The 14,819-nt window shown below is 44.1% G+C and overlaps 1 protein-coding gene across 9 annotated transcripts in view; it reads left to right on the plus strand.

The window, feature by feature from the left end:
• The first annotated feature begins 367 nt into the window (after nt 1-367).
• PTPRT (protein tyrosine phosphatase receptor type T) overlaps nt 368-14,819 on the plus strand; it is a 488,934-nt gene continuing 474,482 nt past the window's right edge. For 5 of the 9 annotated variants that reach the window (XM_054644473.2, XM_077187382.1, XM_077187384.1 and 2 more), the window contains exon 1: nt 369-857. In XM_054644473.2, the coding sequence (XP_054500448.2) occupies nt 788-857 (70 nt within the window). In that variant the 5' untranslated portion in view covers nt 369-787. Of the gene's footprint in view, nt 858-14,819 lie in introns of all 9 variants that reach the window. The other 4 variants (XM_077187381.1, XM_077187383.1, XM_077187385.1 and 1 more) reach the window with 2 other exon arrangements.

Below are 14,819 nucleotides of genomic sequence, written 5' to 3' on the forward strand. Positions count from 1 at the left end.
CCAGACTGATCAGTCCTATTCAATGCCTTAGGTTCCCTCCGCCCCCTTTGTCATTTTGGGTCAAGAAGTTACCTGTGGACAGCAATTCTTAGAATTGCACCCGGAATTGTCTCCCTGCCTGTGCCTAAGCCCTAGGGGTGCCCAGGGCGCGATGTGCCTCGCTGTTCAGCACTGAACTCCCGAAAGTAAAGTGAATAAGGATGGAAATGACTATTTTCAGCTGTAGGTGCCCGTGAGCTGCTCGTAGCAGCCGCCCCATCAAACAGCAGGGCTCGGGGGGGGGGCGGGGGGGTGCCTGTTTCCTCCTTGGCTCCAGCAGAGGGTCGCTCCCTCCATCCCATCCCATCCCATCCCCGCGCCGCTCCCGGCCCCAATCCCACCCCCAATCCCAGCCCTCCGTTTAACGCCAGCCCCTCGCTGCCAGGGCAGTGGCAGCAAACCTGCCTGCGCCGCGCGATGCTGCGCTCCAGCCGCTACCGCGGGGCGCTGTGCGAGCGATCACCCGGCCTTCGATAGGCACCGAGCACCCCCAAACCCGCGCTCCCCTTGGCACCGAGCGGCTCCCCCGGGGTGGGGGGGCAGCGGGGCCGGCTCTGCGCGGGCGCGGCCGGCGCTGGGCTCGGCTCGGGGGGCACCTCCCGCCCGCCCCGCTGCGCTCCCCGCTCCGAGCAGCACCGCGGCTCCGGCTGCCGGGGCCGCCGCCGCGCACGGCCACCAATGCGGGGGATAGCGGCGGGCAGGCAGCGGCTCCGCGGCAGCGCGGAGGGCAGGTGAACTCCGGGGAAGGATGAGCGGCGTGGCCGCGATCGTCTTTTTCCTGCAGCTCTTACCCAGGGCGGACGGACAGGTTTTCCCAGGTGAGTGATGCCCGCCCGGCCGGTGCCCCGCTCCTGCATCCCTCGGGCGGCTCTCGCGGCAGCCCCAACTCAGCGCCTCCAGCCCCGCGGCCTCGCAGGGAGCTCCCGGTGCCATCCGGGGGATGGAGGCGCCTCGGAAGGCGCTGGCCAGCGGCAGCCTCGGTACCCGCCGGTACCCGGGAGGCGCCGGGGATGGGATGCGAGGGGCTCTGCCCGGCCGTGCGGGGGTCCCGCTGGGGCCGGGGAGGGCTCGCTCCTGCCGAAGTTGCGTGCGGCAAGAGGTGACAGCATCGTCTTTATGACCGCATCGCCTTTATCGTGGGATTCGCGACACGCGAGGTGGTTTTTGGTGGTTTGCGAGCCCCAGGCAGGAGTTGGCTCCTGCGGGATGTGGAGCGCGGGGGGAGCCGCTGCCTTTCCCCCCCGGTCAGGGGAAGGGGTCTGGGCTTGCTCTGGGAAGTTCAGTGGCAGCTGTTTGAGCACTTGCGTGTCACAGCTCCAGGAACTTTCTCGGGGGGCTCCTTCCCAATTGTCACTTTGTCTGCCGCTGATGTTTGGGAGTACTTTGCTCCCTGGCATGTGTACAGTAATAGTAGCCGGCTATTCTCCCACTCCTACGAGTTCCTTTAGGCATAGTTTGAATTACTTGAAGATGACAGGTGCTTATAGAGCTGGCTTTCTCCTCCTGTGCTATTTTGTAGGTAATCTAAAGATACATGGGTCTTGTTTGTCTCCTGGATCTTGCAATATATTCATTTTCTCACTGCAGTTTGTGCTCATGCTAAAAGATAAGCAGTTATAGCTTTCTTCTCTCTTGACTTAGGGGGAAAAAAAAAGTATTTTAAAACTACCTGTACGTTTAAGACGAGTAAAATTTCCCTGTGTTGGGTCGCTTAACATAGGAATACATCTCATTGCCTGGGACTGAGGCGTCCTGGAGGCACGAAACTAAGTTGAGTTCATCTCAAACACAAGAAGGTTTTTGTGACTCGAAGCAGCAGCTCGGATGACTCTGTCTCGCTGTTTTAAAGCAGCAGCAGTGGCGTGTCGGGGATGCTGAGCGCCGTGCCCACCTTCCCCCGAAGCCCTGGGCTCAGGGACGGGGCTGGCTGGAGGTGTTGTCACCAACCCGGCTTGGCTTTGACACCACCGGGATCGTGTTTACATTGCTAGGCAACTGCACAAAGCACAGATTTATTAGAGAGGCTGGGAAATCTAACCTAGTTAAATAACTGCTTCCTTGAGTAAGCAATATGTGGAGCTATTTATTTCCCCCCCCTTCTTTTCTCTCTCTTCCAACTGTTTTCGTGTTCTTGACATTTGTCATATCAATTGTGATTAGATCCCAGGCTTTTGATGAATCATTTAGCCAGATGCTTGGAAAGAAGAGTGTTCTAGGAAAATAGCAAAGTTTTAAGGGGGCAGAAGACACTTTGTATTTGAGGGAGATAATGTAATATGAGCTAAACGCATGAAGATTTAACATATTTCAATTATTTTTAGGAAAGCCATGGAATATTTTAATTATCAGTTCAGTAGAAATAGTGACTGTGAGGGTTTTTTTAAAAATCACTAGAATTGAGTGTGCATCCTGCCATCCAAAGTAAGAAGCACTGATTTTAATAACTGTTTCTGAGCTGCTTGTAGTACTGATATTAGGAGAAAGCTTTCTACTCTTAAAATAAATATCTGCTGTGAAATGTACCGGTCTGGACTGTGCCCCTGTAGCTGATTTTAATTTTTTTTTTTTTTGAATGGTAAAAAGCAAAATTTTGCAGGTGCACTTTGTCCCTGAAAATTCCGTGAAGTTTGGAGTGGCTCCAGTTAATGTCATCGGTGTCTTTCCGCATCTTCCATCAGGTGGTGCTCTCTCCATAACTTTTAGGATGCAAATACCTCCCGTCTCCGATTATTTTTCAAAGACTACTGCGTTTATACAGCAGCCTTTTGTTAAACATCCCGAAAAATCACCGTGCAAGTTGTTGGTTGTTATTATTTTTTTAAAAACTTATTTTGTTAAGTGATTGCTGGACTAGGAACTAAGAAAGGCACAAGTCAAGAGGAAATGTAGTCAGCTCCTACCCGATTTGCACAGCTGCTGCTGCTTCGTGTTATTCACAACGTAAAATTAGGAATACTACAAAGAGACAGCAGAATACCCATGGTTTCTCCCTGGCATACCTCATTTCATCCTGAGGGAGCTGGCTACCACTCATTTCTTTATGTAATTTCTCTATCACTCTATTTATAACTCTTCTCCCCAGCAATTACTTCCCCTTCCCTGCAGTCTCTGTATTTATTTGTAACTCAACATATGCTTTTCGAGGTTCTCAACTTTTTGTCAGCTCTAGGGTCAGCTGCTAATTTAAATGCTTTGCTTTTCCGTCCCAAACACAGAAGTAGCACCAGGTAATGATAGCGGTACCCGGTTCTTTCAGGATTTTGGAACAGCATTAGAGGGAAGTTCTCCTGAAAGTCCGTGCGCGCTTTTTCTCCCACCAGAACATGGGGGGATTCTTGCAGTTGACACACTTTGCCTGTTTTGTGAGGATTTTTAACACAACAGGGGGATAAATAGAGAGATTAAAGTCATCTGCAGCTGTGAAAAAGCATCCGGTGGGGAAAGTAGGACAGAGGGTTTACGTGGGGGCTGTTGACCTGAACACCTGATTATTTAACACTTGTTTTTCTTCTGATGGCAGTGCTTAATTTAATTTTCCCCCCGTCCTGCTCCTTGCTTTGCTGGCAGAGCTCGAACGCTCCCAAGGGCCGCTGCCACATCGCGAAGTTGCGGCAGCTGAGAGTTCATTACACAGGGCTCGTCCAGCCAGGAGAGAAGATGAAAAGGGAGCAAACTGCAAGGAAATTTTTTGGGGAAGCCTTAATTTAGTAGGAGTTCATTTGCTCAGGTTTTGCTGTCAGTAAATTGGCGGTGAAAAACGGGCCTTTCTGAGCGAGCTGCTCTGTGTGGCAGTTGTTAACAATGCAGCCATTTAACTCAATAATCACTTTTCTCTCCCTCTGGGGAGCTGTTAGCGCCACAATTCCACTTTATTTTTATCCCCGGCTGGCTCGATTTGTTTTCTAATACATAAACAATTAATCCTAAGAAGGTGATGTTGTGAAACTGCCTCTTTCGACAGCGGCAACGAAAGGTCACTGTGTGTATAAAGGCGTTTGTGAATCTCTGAGGGATAATCCTTCTCTTTTACGAATGCAGAGCCCTTTTTAACCACCCACCCTCCCGCAAGTCCCTGAGCTCTGCTTCTCTTGTTTAATTGTACTTTTTAAGTCTGTTATGCTCTGCGTGCAGGCCCACGTGCTCCAGTTTTCATTAATATTACGGGAATGATTTGGGGCACTTACTGTAGAATATTAAAGTATACTTTTTTTTTTTTTTCAGAAGGCACCATCATCTGTTGCCATGGAAACCCGAATAGTAGTAAAGATGTAGGTCTGAGGCTTTGAACCTCGAAAGCCACGGACAAGGGTTGTTTCTTATAGGAACAATTACTTTTGTACATGAAATCCAGTTAAGTGGAGAGAAGAAAGAGAAATAAATTGATCTGTTCAGCATTGCTCTGACAATCCTCTTGAATAACATTCAGCACAGAAGGATCAGTGTCTCTGATTCTCTCTACGTGTATGGTGTGGGTTTTTTAAAGCTCATTATTTATCATAATAGTTGTTTTATGCCTCTGGTAATTTTCATTGTGATTTTATAAGTGAGGTGCACGAATGTGTATTGGCAGGTATTGTTCTTTGCCTGAATGGGAAGCACTGACTGTACAATGGAGAGGTGTGCATTGGAACTTAAATATTTTGGCAACAGGCAAATCTGAGACTGATTTAACGTGGCCCTAATTAAGAAAAAGAATAAAAGTAGCAGATGTTGTCTGAAATCCACATACCAAAATCTGATTGAATACATGGGTTTGCTCAGTGATGAGAGTGATAATACTTCTGCTTTCCCACAGCAATCCTGCAGCCTGGTTGACATCCCCAGAAACCCTTACGGTGTTTGGGTGACGAGCAGCAGGATGTGTGTGTGTGTGCATTGCTATATAAAGCCCTCTGTCTTTCTAGAGAGACATCCCTTAATTTTTTATGGAAACTGCTGCAGTCTGTTTCCTCAGTGTCTTGTAAGGCACAGATTAAAAATGTAACTGAGCTTCCAAAAAAAATGCTCATAGGAACATCCATAGATGAGACTTTCCTTACATGAATTTGAAATAGCAGCAGCATGCAGGGGTCACCTGCTGCTGTGAACAAGTTGTAGTCCAGGTTTCCATCTGTGAAGCAGGAAACCTTCTGTGTCTCCCATTGCCTTGGTAGCAGAGGGCTCCACTCCCCTGAGGAAGGGCTGGTGGGTTGCCATTCCTTGGCTCTGTGCTCATATTCTTGATAAGAAGGTGGTATATGGCTCTTCTGGTATTTCTGGAACGTTTTATGGAGCAGCATTACTTGGCTCATTGAAGCCAATGTATTTGGCCTGGAGTCACTTTTTTTATACCACTCACAGTTCCTAGTTTTCTTATTTTTCTTTAGCTGCTGCTCTCCCCTGTTTGTGCTGGATGGTACTACTTGGCTGTACCTTCATTTAGATGGTCTCTGCTTATTTTTGAGTTTTTTGAGACATCTTTACCTACCTCTTACCCTGCCACCTTCCTGGCCTAGTGCTGTCCCTTAATTTGAGTGCCATTCCAGGCAAAAACAGAGAAAAAGAGCAGGCACACAAAGGTGGTGGATGTTGTTGATGGCATCAGTGAGGACTTCTCACAGCCTGGTCCTATTTTTCTGTGCACTTGTCATTACATAACAAAAAAGGGTTCATTATTGTGAGCTCTAAAGATCATACATCTTCATGGTAAAGGAGACAATTACTGTCTTAATCAGACTATGCATCATTTAATCAGTCCTGCTTGTTTTTTAATATCCAATAAATACATCCCATCTATCACTGCAGTTCAGAGATGTCAAATGCTTTGTAAACTGGATGGCAGGACATTGCATGTTCCAGAGGAAAATGCTGATAAGGAAGAAATTTCAGCTAAAGAAAACAAGGATCTCTGGAGAAGGAAGGCTGTTAAGGTGTTGTTTAATGCCCCAGTTAAAGATGATGTAATTCTAGGAAGTCCTGGTAAAACAGGACAAGAAACCCCAGGAAGAAAGAACCTACTTAGTGCTTGGTCTCCTCTGGTTATCTTGTTTTCTTTGAAGTAGTGCTTGTAAATCAATCCAAGGCCAGTTGCTTGATTTCTTTTCTCCAGCTGGATCCCCCTGGGACTGCAGCCTTGGGAATTCAAACCGGCTTGGTGAATTCTGCTGCTGTTTGAAGCGGTGCTGCTCATGTACTTGAAGAATGATTGAGCTGCTTATGAATTTTGGGAGGATGGGACCTGGCTCTTGTTCCTTGATATTTTTTAGTTCATCTCTCAGGAAGGCTGTGGGGTTTGACAGCTGATGATGTTGTGTGGGCACAGATCAGTGCTGCAGCCTGAGCAACCTCCGCTTACGCGAAGCTCTTTGTTCAGCCATGCTGCTCCCTTTGTGCTGGAAGTGCTCTAAGTGTCCCATATCTCATGTTTGCCTAGCTGAAACGGCTTCAGATCTGGCTGTACAGAGGAAACAGAGTTGATCACTTTTTTTTCCACATATATCCTTGTCAATCTCAGCTTCGTTCCTGGTAGTGACTGTGTGGAATCACTGGGAAGCAGCTCCTGGCTGTGAATTCAGCTGTGGAGTGAAGGAGGGCTGCTCCACTCTTCTCCTCTGCAATGCTGTAAAGAACAACAAAATCAAGAGTACTACCACTTCAGCCAGAGTTTATCCATTTTTATTTTTTTTGGTTGAGAATCAATCCTTCCCTCTTTTGAATTTGAAGAAAGTGTCATTACCTGTGTGAGCAGAAGTAGGGCTTCAAGCTGTGCTGGGGATATTTTATTGGAATATTATGCTTTTGACTCCAGCACTGCTGAATTTGTTGCTGCTACCTTAATCTGAACATGTGTGAATCTTCCTTCCCTTCGTACTGACTCAAAGATCAGCCCTCAATAGCAGAGGGGAGAAAAGAAATCCTAAATAGGCAAATATACTAACTTTGAAGTGAGCTTTCTTCGTCTTTTATTTAATGACAAAGTGTGGAGTAGGGGATGGTAATGGTGCCACGTGGTTTTGTTTATTTGAGAAGACAATGATGATTTGTAGGAGTGAAAAGCAGTGTGTGATTGTGACCAACTAGTAGAAGTAGGGCACAAAGCAGGGGAGGAAGAAGGGAATTAAAGCAATCTGACTGCTCTATAATGGGCCTTTCTTCCTTTAGAAATGTTTACTGGAAGTGCAGCAGCATTTGCTGGATAAGCAGAAGAGCACTTCTGTCAGCAGGATGGGAAGCTGCTGAGCTTGATGATTCGTTTCTCCAGAAAAGGGATTTGCTGTCAACATGTACCCACTTAGGTGGGGGCAGCCCAAATCTCATTCTGCATTCCTAGGTGGGAATTCAGTGCTCTAATGGGAACAGTTGCTGCTGAAAGTGTAAAGTGCAGTGTATTTCTACCACAGTCAGTCATTCTCAGGGAAATATTTTATGGTTTTGATGTTTCTGCAGAGGTGTGTGGCTGAGAGGTAGATTTAAAAAAAACCCAACCAGCTGAGGCAGGAGGCTGTCTGTGTAACTCTGCCACTGCTTTCAGCTGGTACCAAGCATTTTTACTAATTTGTTCTTGAGAAAAGCACCAAGATAAACAATAATGAGCTGTTTCTGGTGTTTTCCATTCACGCTCACCTATTAAAAAAAGGTGAATCCCCACAAAGTCTGTTCTGGGCTGTCTCTGGTCTCTAGCTTGGGTGAGATTGTCAAGTGGCTGGGCAGAAGTGCTTGTGACCTTCTCATTGTTTCTCATTGTTACCTCCTCATCCCAGAGAGGCAATTGCCAGTTTTACAATGGTACCAACTCCTCTCCTAATGAGTCTCTTTAATAGAAACTCCTTTTCCTCCCCTAATTGTTTATTAAACCTGAAGGGATGGCTTTGTTGTGTAGTACCTTTGGAACCCATGAAGAGCCAACTGCTAAATGCTTTAGGGGCACAAATTACTGGGGTTTTTTTGATACCCTGAAGAATATCTTTGCAGTTGTATAAGGGGGAAACAGAAACAGCAGCAGAAACATGAGCAGTGCCACAGTCAAGCAAGAAGGGTGGCAGCTGACAGGATCCTGGTGTTTGGTGAGGGTTAGTGATGGAGAGTGTGATGGGAAGGAGAATATGGTAAATTTATAGCAGTAGGAAGAGAAATAGGAAAGGAGACTTCACCAGAACAGAAACAGTGAGGAAGCAGACACAAAATAAAGCTCTGAAGTGGGCTGCTGGATGCTCTCAGGCTGGGAGGGTGGCTGGCACTAATAGAATCTCCCTTTCTTTAAGCTGAATGTCCACCAGAGTCACTGTGAGATAGCTCATGGCTGCAAATTTTGCTCCTTAGGCTGAAACGTGGGATACAGCACCTAGCTCTTGTCTTTAATTTCAGTGATTGAGCATCTCCCTTCACAAACCCAACTGATGGGAATATTTTGAATTTACCAGCAGCCCATTCTAGGTTTGCTTAGAAAAGCATCTATTTATCTGTTATATTTGCCAGTTGCTAATATTTTAAGAGCCTTAACCATGCCAGCAGCAGTTCTCCCTGTTGTTCCTCCAGCTCAGCTGGTGTCTCAGCTCTGCTTGTGTGCTCACACCACAGTTGCACACTGTTTATTTCAGAAATGGGAAGGAATAAGCATGTGAGAGGAAAAGGCTGTTATATTTACACTCTGGCTGTCCCACAGTGGCTGATCAGCGTGGCATTCACATTCCCTGAACGTGATTCCTTTGCCCAGGGTTTTGCTCCTGGGAAGCTGAAGGGCAGAGAGAGGCCTCAGAGAAAAGGAAAACAATTCTGATCTCATTTGCTTCTCCTGTGTTGTGCTCACATGGGGAATGTGTTTGGAGATTGTTCACCCACAGGTGATTGTTCCATTGCATTCTGCTGGGAGTTGTTTTCACTCTTTGGCCAATCAGGGCCAAGCTGTGTCAGGACTCTGGAGAGAGTCACCAGTTTTCTTTATTATCTTTTTAGCATTCAGTGAGTATCCTTGCTGTACTCTTTAGTATAGTATAGTATTCTTTAATATAATATGGTATAAAAAAGTAATAAATGAGCCTCCTGAGAAGATGGAGTCCTCCTCATCACTCCTTCCTTCATCAGTGGCCCTGCATTTACAATAGATCAGGATATTTTGGTTCCTCAGTGCATCTCTCAGCCTGGGTCAGAGCTTGTGCCAGACAGCCCAGATGAGCCTCAATCTGTGCAGCAGCCAACCCTAATTAAACATCCAGGAGCCATCACCCACCTAAATAAAACCAGTCACTCATCTTTCTTTGCCCCTTCCCTTCAAGATCTGGTTTTGAGCCTCTCACTTGAGACAGATTTTTTGTGTTGCGTTGCTGGCTCTGGCTGCACAGGCCACAACCAGCTGATGGATTTGACTTTCAGATGGGTGGCTGGAAGCTCCTGTGGTCTGGCTGCTGTGCCAGCACTGACTCATTGCCTCTCTGGAAGGTGCCCTGGGGCCTCTGCTGCTCTCCTGCCTGGCAAGGCAGGTACAGAGAGCAGGGCTGGATGGCTGCCAGCATCCCCCTGTCTCCACAGCACAAGCAGTGCTTTTGGTACTTACCAAGGATGCTGCATTGCACCCACTATTTCATTTTGGGAAGTGGGAATTTATTTGTTTGTATAAATTAAATCTAGACCCACTTGGAGTTTCACATAAATATAACCTGAATAATAATTTTGTTGAAAAAAGCTGCTCTAAACCAGGCACTTCCCCTCGGTTCTTGAGGTTCAAACATTCCATCAGGGAGGATGAATCCATGTGATCTAGCAAAAAATAATAGATTTCAAAAAAAAGAAAAAAAATCTCATTTCAAAAGAGATTTTTACTATGCAAATGTTGGTCAAAACATTTCCCCAGCTTCCTGAATAAATTTTTTGTTGGCGATAGGGTTTCCTACACAAACAGTAAATATTTTTATGATTAAAACATGGGAGATGGTGTATGTACTAACAGCTATCAGCACGTGGTAGGAATGATCAGAGAAGTGGAAAGCTTGGAAATAAACACAGTGTCTCTGTTGGCACAGGGATAACCCTGGAGACTGCCAAGGCCAGAGCCTGCAAAAATAAGAAAGTATAATTAATTGTCCTTAAATGAACTTAGCAAGCAAAAATAACCCTTTTAAAGTAAACACTCAACTTTGCATCTTTTAAAATAAAGCTTTTATATCTGCCAAAGATTTCCATGTTCTATAATGCATTTACTAAGATTTCTGTGCATATTTATTGAAAAAAAAATTAACATGCAGAGTACAGCTGCACTGGACATCTGCTTTACCCTTACACTTCGATTTTCTAGTAATAATACAAAACCATTTCTGATAATGGCTGGGAAGTAATGCTTTGGAATGTTACTTGGTGATTTCTGAAGGTCACTTGGCAGTTGTCTATATTGAATCACTCCTGGGTTTTGGTGTGATTTTTTGCTGTGGGTTTTTTTGATGATGTGGGATTTTTGTTTGTTTGTTTGTTTGTTTTTGGGGTTTTTGTTTGTTTGGATTTTTTTTTTTTGAGGTTTTGCTTCCATGCTACTGCTAACAGAATGCCCAGTAAATGAGCATTTCAGTGAAAGAAATGTTAAATTTCCTTGTGCCCTTTAGTGTAATTCCCAGTGGTCACTGACTTCAGGGTGACTTGCAGATATTTAAAACATGAAGCAGCAGCAGCATTAACAATGCATTAACCCCAAACTTGTATCATGCTGCTTGCCAAGTGTAATTCATGCTAGAATTGCTGCAGAAAATACAGGAGAGTATTTGGATTATCCACTTTGGATTACCCACAGAGTTCTTCCTCACAGGAGATGGCAGAGGGATCACTCATCACATTCAGACTTCTGAAGCAATTTCTATTAAAATTGAGAACATTTAGAAGTAGTTCCCTTGTAAGTTTTTACTTGGTGATGGTAAACTTTCAAATTTTCAGTTCTTAAAAAAAAAGTCATCGTTGAGTGTCTCAAACAGAAATTTAGCAGAAATCCTGAGTAGTATTACAATGTAAATGCAGAGTGAAGGTGTATACAAAGTGATTTTTGAGTGGAGGAGAGGGATCTGGAATCTGGGGGTGATTAATGCTGAGATTTTTGAGAGGACTGACTGGAAATTGGTGGCACATTTGCATCAAACTGAACGTGGGTTTGAAAAGCAGCAAGTGCACTGAGGGCAGAATGTGCCTCCTGCTGTGTCTGTATTTTAAAAAGTATATATCAGGATGTTTTTTCTGCCTGGAATATTCCCCCTGAGCATCCTCTTATTTCCAGGAGTGACAAATTAACATATTGAGAGTACACACAAGTGACAGCAATTTCTCCTCTTTGAAGAGAGATTTACAGTATCTAAATCCATTTAATTTCTGGATCTCTAACTGAGAATGGAGCTGTGAAGAGGAGAGTACCTCAGAGGGAAGGAAGGGGAATAAGGGAGAAATATTTAATGTACAGTGAAAGGAATAGAATGAGATGAAAACAAGCAAATAATTACTTTGGGCATTATGAAAATCTTACTGCAGATTCATGAGGCTGTGGAATTGTGTCCCAGAGGAAATGGTGGGAACTCTGTCTGAGTCACTTGAATTTAGACAGGACAAAAAATTGAACAATCCACTGCAGGCTTTTTTTCCTCTAAAACTTCTGACTTTATTATAATGCTGTTGAAGAGGGAACAGAAGAGGAGGTAGAGTGAGGAAAAAAAAAAGTGTGATGATGCTGTATTTAGCATAAGTGATAACACATCCTAATGCTTCTCTGCTGTTTCTTAATTAATCTGATTATCTGTTAAATATCAACAGCATCATGGTGAAGGCAAGATTGAATCATGTGCCCCTCCAAATCCCCCTCACCCCCAAATCTGCATTTAGACCTTACCTAACCTGGGGGCCAATAGTGGGTGTGGGATTAAAAAGCCCAACCAGCAAAGCACACCACAAACAACCAACCCCACAAAGAAACCTCAGCCAAACCCCCCAAGCAAACAGAAAAGCAGCCCAAACAAAACCCAATTAGAAGTGCAAGATGTGATTTGTAGGTGCTGAAGAAGCACATAATGTACCAGTCAGAGAGAGGAGGAGTGTTAGGCATGTGATGCTTTATTTCTGCAGCAGAATTCCTGACTGCTCGTGGGTGAGTTTTGGAGAGCTGAGGCAGGGGAGCATCAGCTCTTACCCTGGGGGGCTGAGGTGGGACCCCAAAAAGGGCTTTAGGTGTCAAATCACACCTGTGTGAGGGGCCCATGCAGGACCCTGAGCACCCTAAAAATCCCTGAGCTGCCAATGGGGAATGTGAAAAATGCGTATTCTAGGATTGGCTTTTCAGAAATATTAAAATGAATATTATATGTGTTATGTTAGAAAGTGATGATGTATGAATGTACTTAAGTAGTGTGTTAAATATAGTTTTAGGTTATAACAATGTTAAAATAGAAACTATGCTATGTGAGATACTGTTTTTTAAAGAGAGGACTCACACTGAGATAGCAGCCACAGGACACCTCAATCTTTCAGAAAAAAAGAATTTATTGCTCCCTTACTGAGTTCTTCCCACCTTGCTCAGCCCTGAGACGCTGTCAGGATTCAGAGGAAGAAGCTGACACTGCCCAGACAGAATCCTGTGTTTGAATGGAATTTATGCATCATGTATGAGGTGTATGAATATGCAACAGGCTGTTGTTTTTAAGGGTTAATCCTCTGTTAATGTGGGTCCTTTTTTTGGGCTTATTTTACCCAGAAAGAGGGACCTGGACTGTCTGTAACTCTTTATTTTTATTGTCTCATAGTGTCCTAAATCTAAATTGTCCAAATTTTTATTACTATAATTATATTACTATTTTTATAAACATTTTATTACTATTAAACTTTTAAAATTTTAAAAACAAGGGATTGGTGTTTTTCACAGGGAACATCACATTATGTTAACGTGGATTAATCCTCAACCTTTGAGTGCCTGAAAGGACAGAGTTGAACACAGAGCTCTGAGGTGGGGTGGTGAGTGTGTCTGAATGCTGGGGAAAGTCCAGAAATTCTATAGCTATGGAGAAACCTGAGAGGAAATTAATAATTCTCTCTGTAGAGCTCAGTTTGCATAGTGTGCAGTAAATAATGCATGGGCCCATGGAGCTAACAGTAAGAATAAAACAAAATATTGAGTAGCTGCCCCTCCATTCAGGGCCATCCATCTTTTGCATTAACAACGAAATGTCCCATGGCACAAGTGTGTGCTCAGGTGATTTTTTTCAGTCAAACCTGCAAGAAGATTGGCACAGGGTTTTGTGGATAACCTTCTACTAGTGCACCTAATACCCTTGGGAAAGCTTGATTATTTATTGATGTTAATATTTCTCTTTTCTTAGCGTGCCTTTGTGGCAGGGAAGCCCATCACCTGAGTGGTCAGGAATTTGTGGGCTTCTCTTTTTGGCTGCATGAATGTGCAGGGGGGATTTGCTGCTCTCTGTGTAATTCTGCAACACCCTCAACTTTTTTTATATCACCCCAGAGCTGATAAGGCAGGGAAATGAACAGAAGTTTGGGGATTTGGGCAGAGTAAAGTGCTTTTCCAGTCTAAACAATTTGTGGTTCTATGTAGTGAAAGAAGCTCTTGACAAGCCATTGGAATTTAAGGGAAGTGTGTTGGAATTAATAGATGTGCTTTTTGCTGTCACAGATTTAAATTCCACTGGCACCTAATTCATGCAGGAAGGCAGAGCTGTCACTTCTCAGGCTCTGTCTGTGTCAGGATGGTGACTTAGATAATTGTTCAGAACTAGATGGCACTGGAAATTTTTCTTTTATGACAATTCAGGACAAAATGGGAGCCTGGAAACTTCACCTGTATTTTATTGGTAGTACATGTCCATAGAGCTGTACAGGCAGCTCCTCTGTGAGGGGATCATAAAGGGCTGTCAGGAATTTTATTGTGGTTTAGACTTGCAAGGAGGCAGTTGGACTGCAATGAACTGGGATTTGAGCCTTTATGGGTTTGTTTAAATTTGTATTTGCTATGTGGTGCACTCATACTTCTTGTTTGAACCAAAATCAGCATCATGTACACAATTAAGGTCACCCTGTGCTTCACTGGAGTATAGAAAGCTGGGTGGGGAAACCAGTGCTGCTGCAATTAAATGGAATAATTTGAATCCCATTAAAGACAAAAAAGGAGGAGAGAAAACACTGTTATTTATCAGTCAACTTGAGGGAATTAATGTCTTTTGAAAATTAGCTTCAACCCTGTTTTTTTGCTATTGTTCTCAGATTGATATTACCATAGAGTTAAAGAGAACAAATTATAATGAGTTTTTTCCAAACTTTCCTTTTTCTTTATGCCTCTAGGCTTCCAATCCATTTTCCTTACTCTGCTCTCTCCTTTTGCAAGGCATTTAGTGGCTGTTCATTCCTGCTGTGCTCCTGCAATGCCCATCCATGTTAAATGATATTCTAGGAATATATAGTGGCACAGCAGCAGGTGTTTGTCTGTGTGCTCATATATGTGCCCAGTAAATCTGCAGATCCTTTCCTGTTCTGAGGCTGCCAGGGTGACTGGAGTAATTTAGGAAACCTCTAGATTTTCCACTGTGACAACTCTGTTAAGAGAAGTAAAAAAGGTAAAAGATAGCAGTGGTTAAAAATGTGAAAAATGCCAATCACTTGTTTTTAAAAGTTTAATAGTAATACAATGGTTATAAAAAAATAGTAATACAATTAGAGTAATAATAATTTGGACAATTTGAATTAGGACAATATGAGACAATAAAAATAAAGAGTTCCAGACAGTCCAGGTACCTTTTCTGGGCAGCACGAGCCCGAAAAAGGACCCAACGTTAACA

Source organism: Agelaius phoeniceus, chromosome 17 (assembly GCF_051311805.1).
Source record: "Agelaius phoeniceus isolate bAgePho1 chromosome 17, bAgePho1.hap1, whole genome shotgun sequence".
Taxonomy (NCBI): domain Eukaryota; kingdom Metazoa; phylum Chordata; class Aves; order Passeriformes; family Icteridae; genus Agelaius; species Agelaius phoeniceus.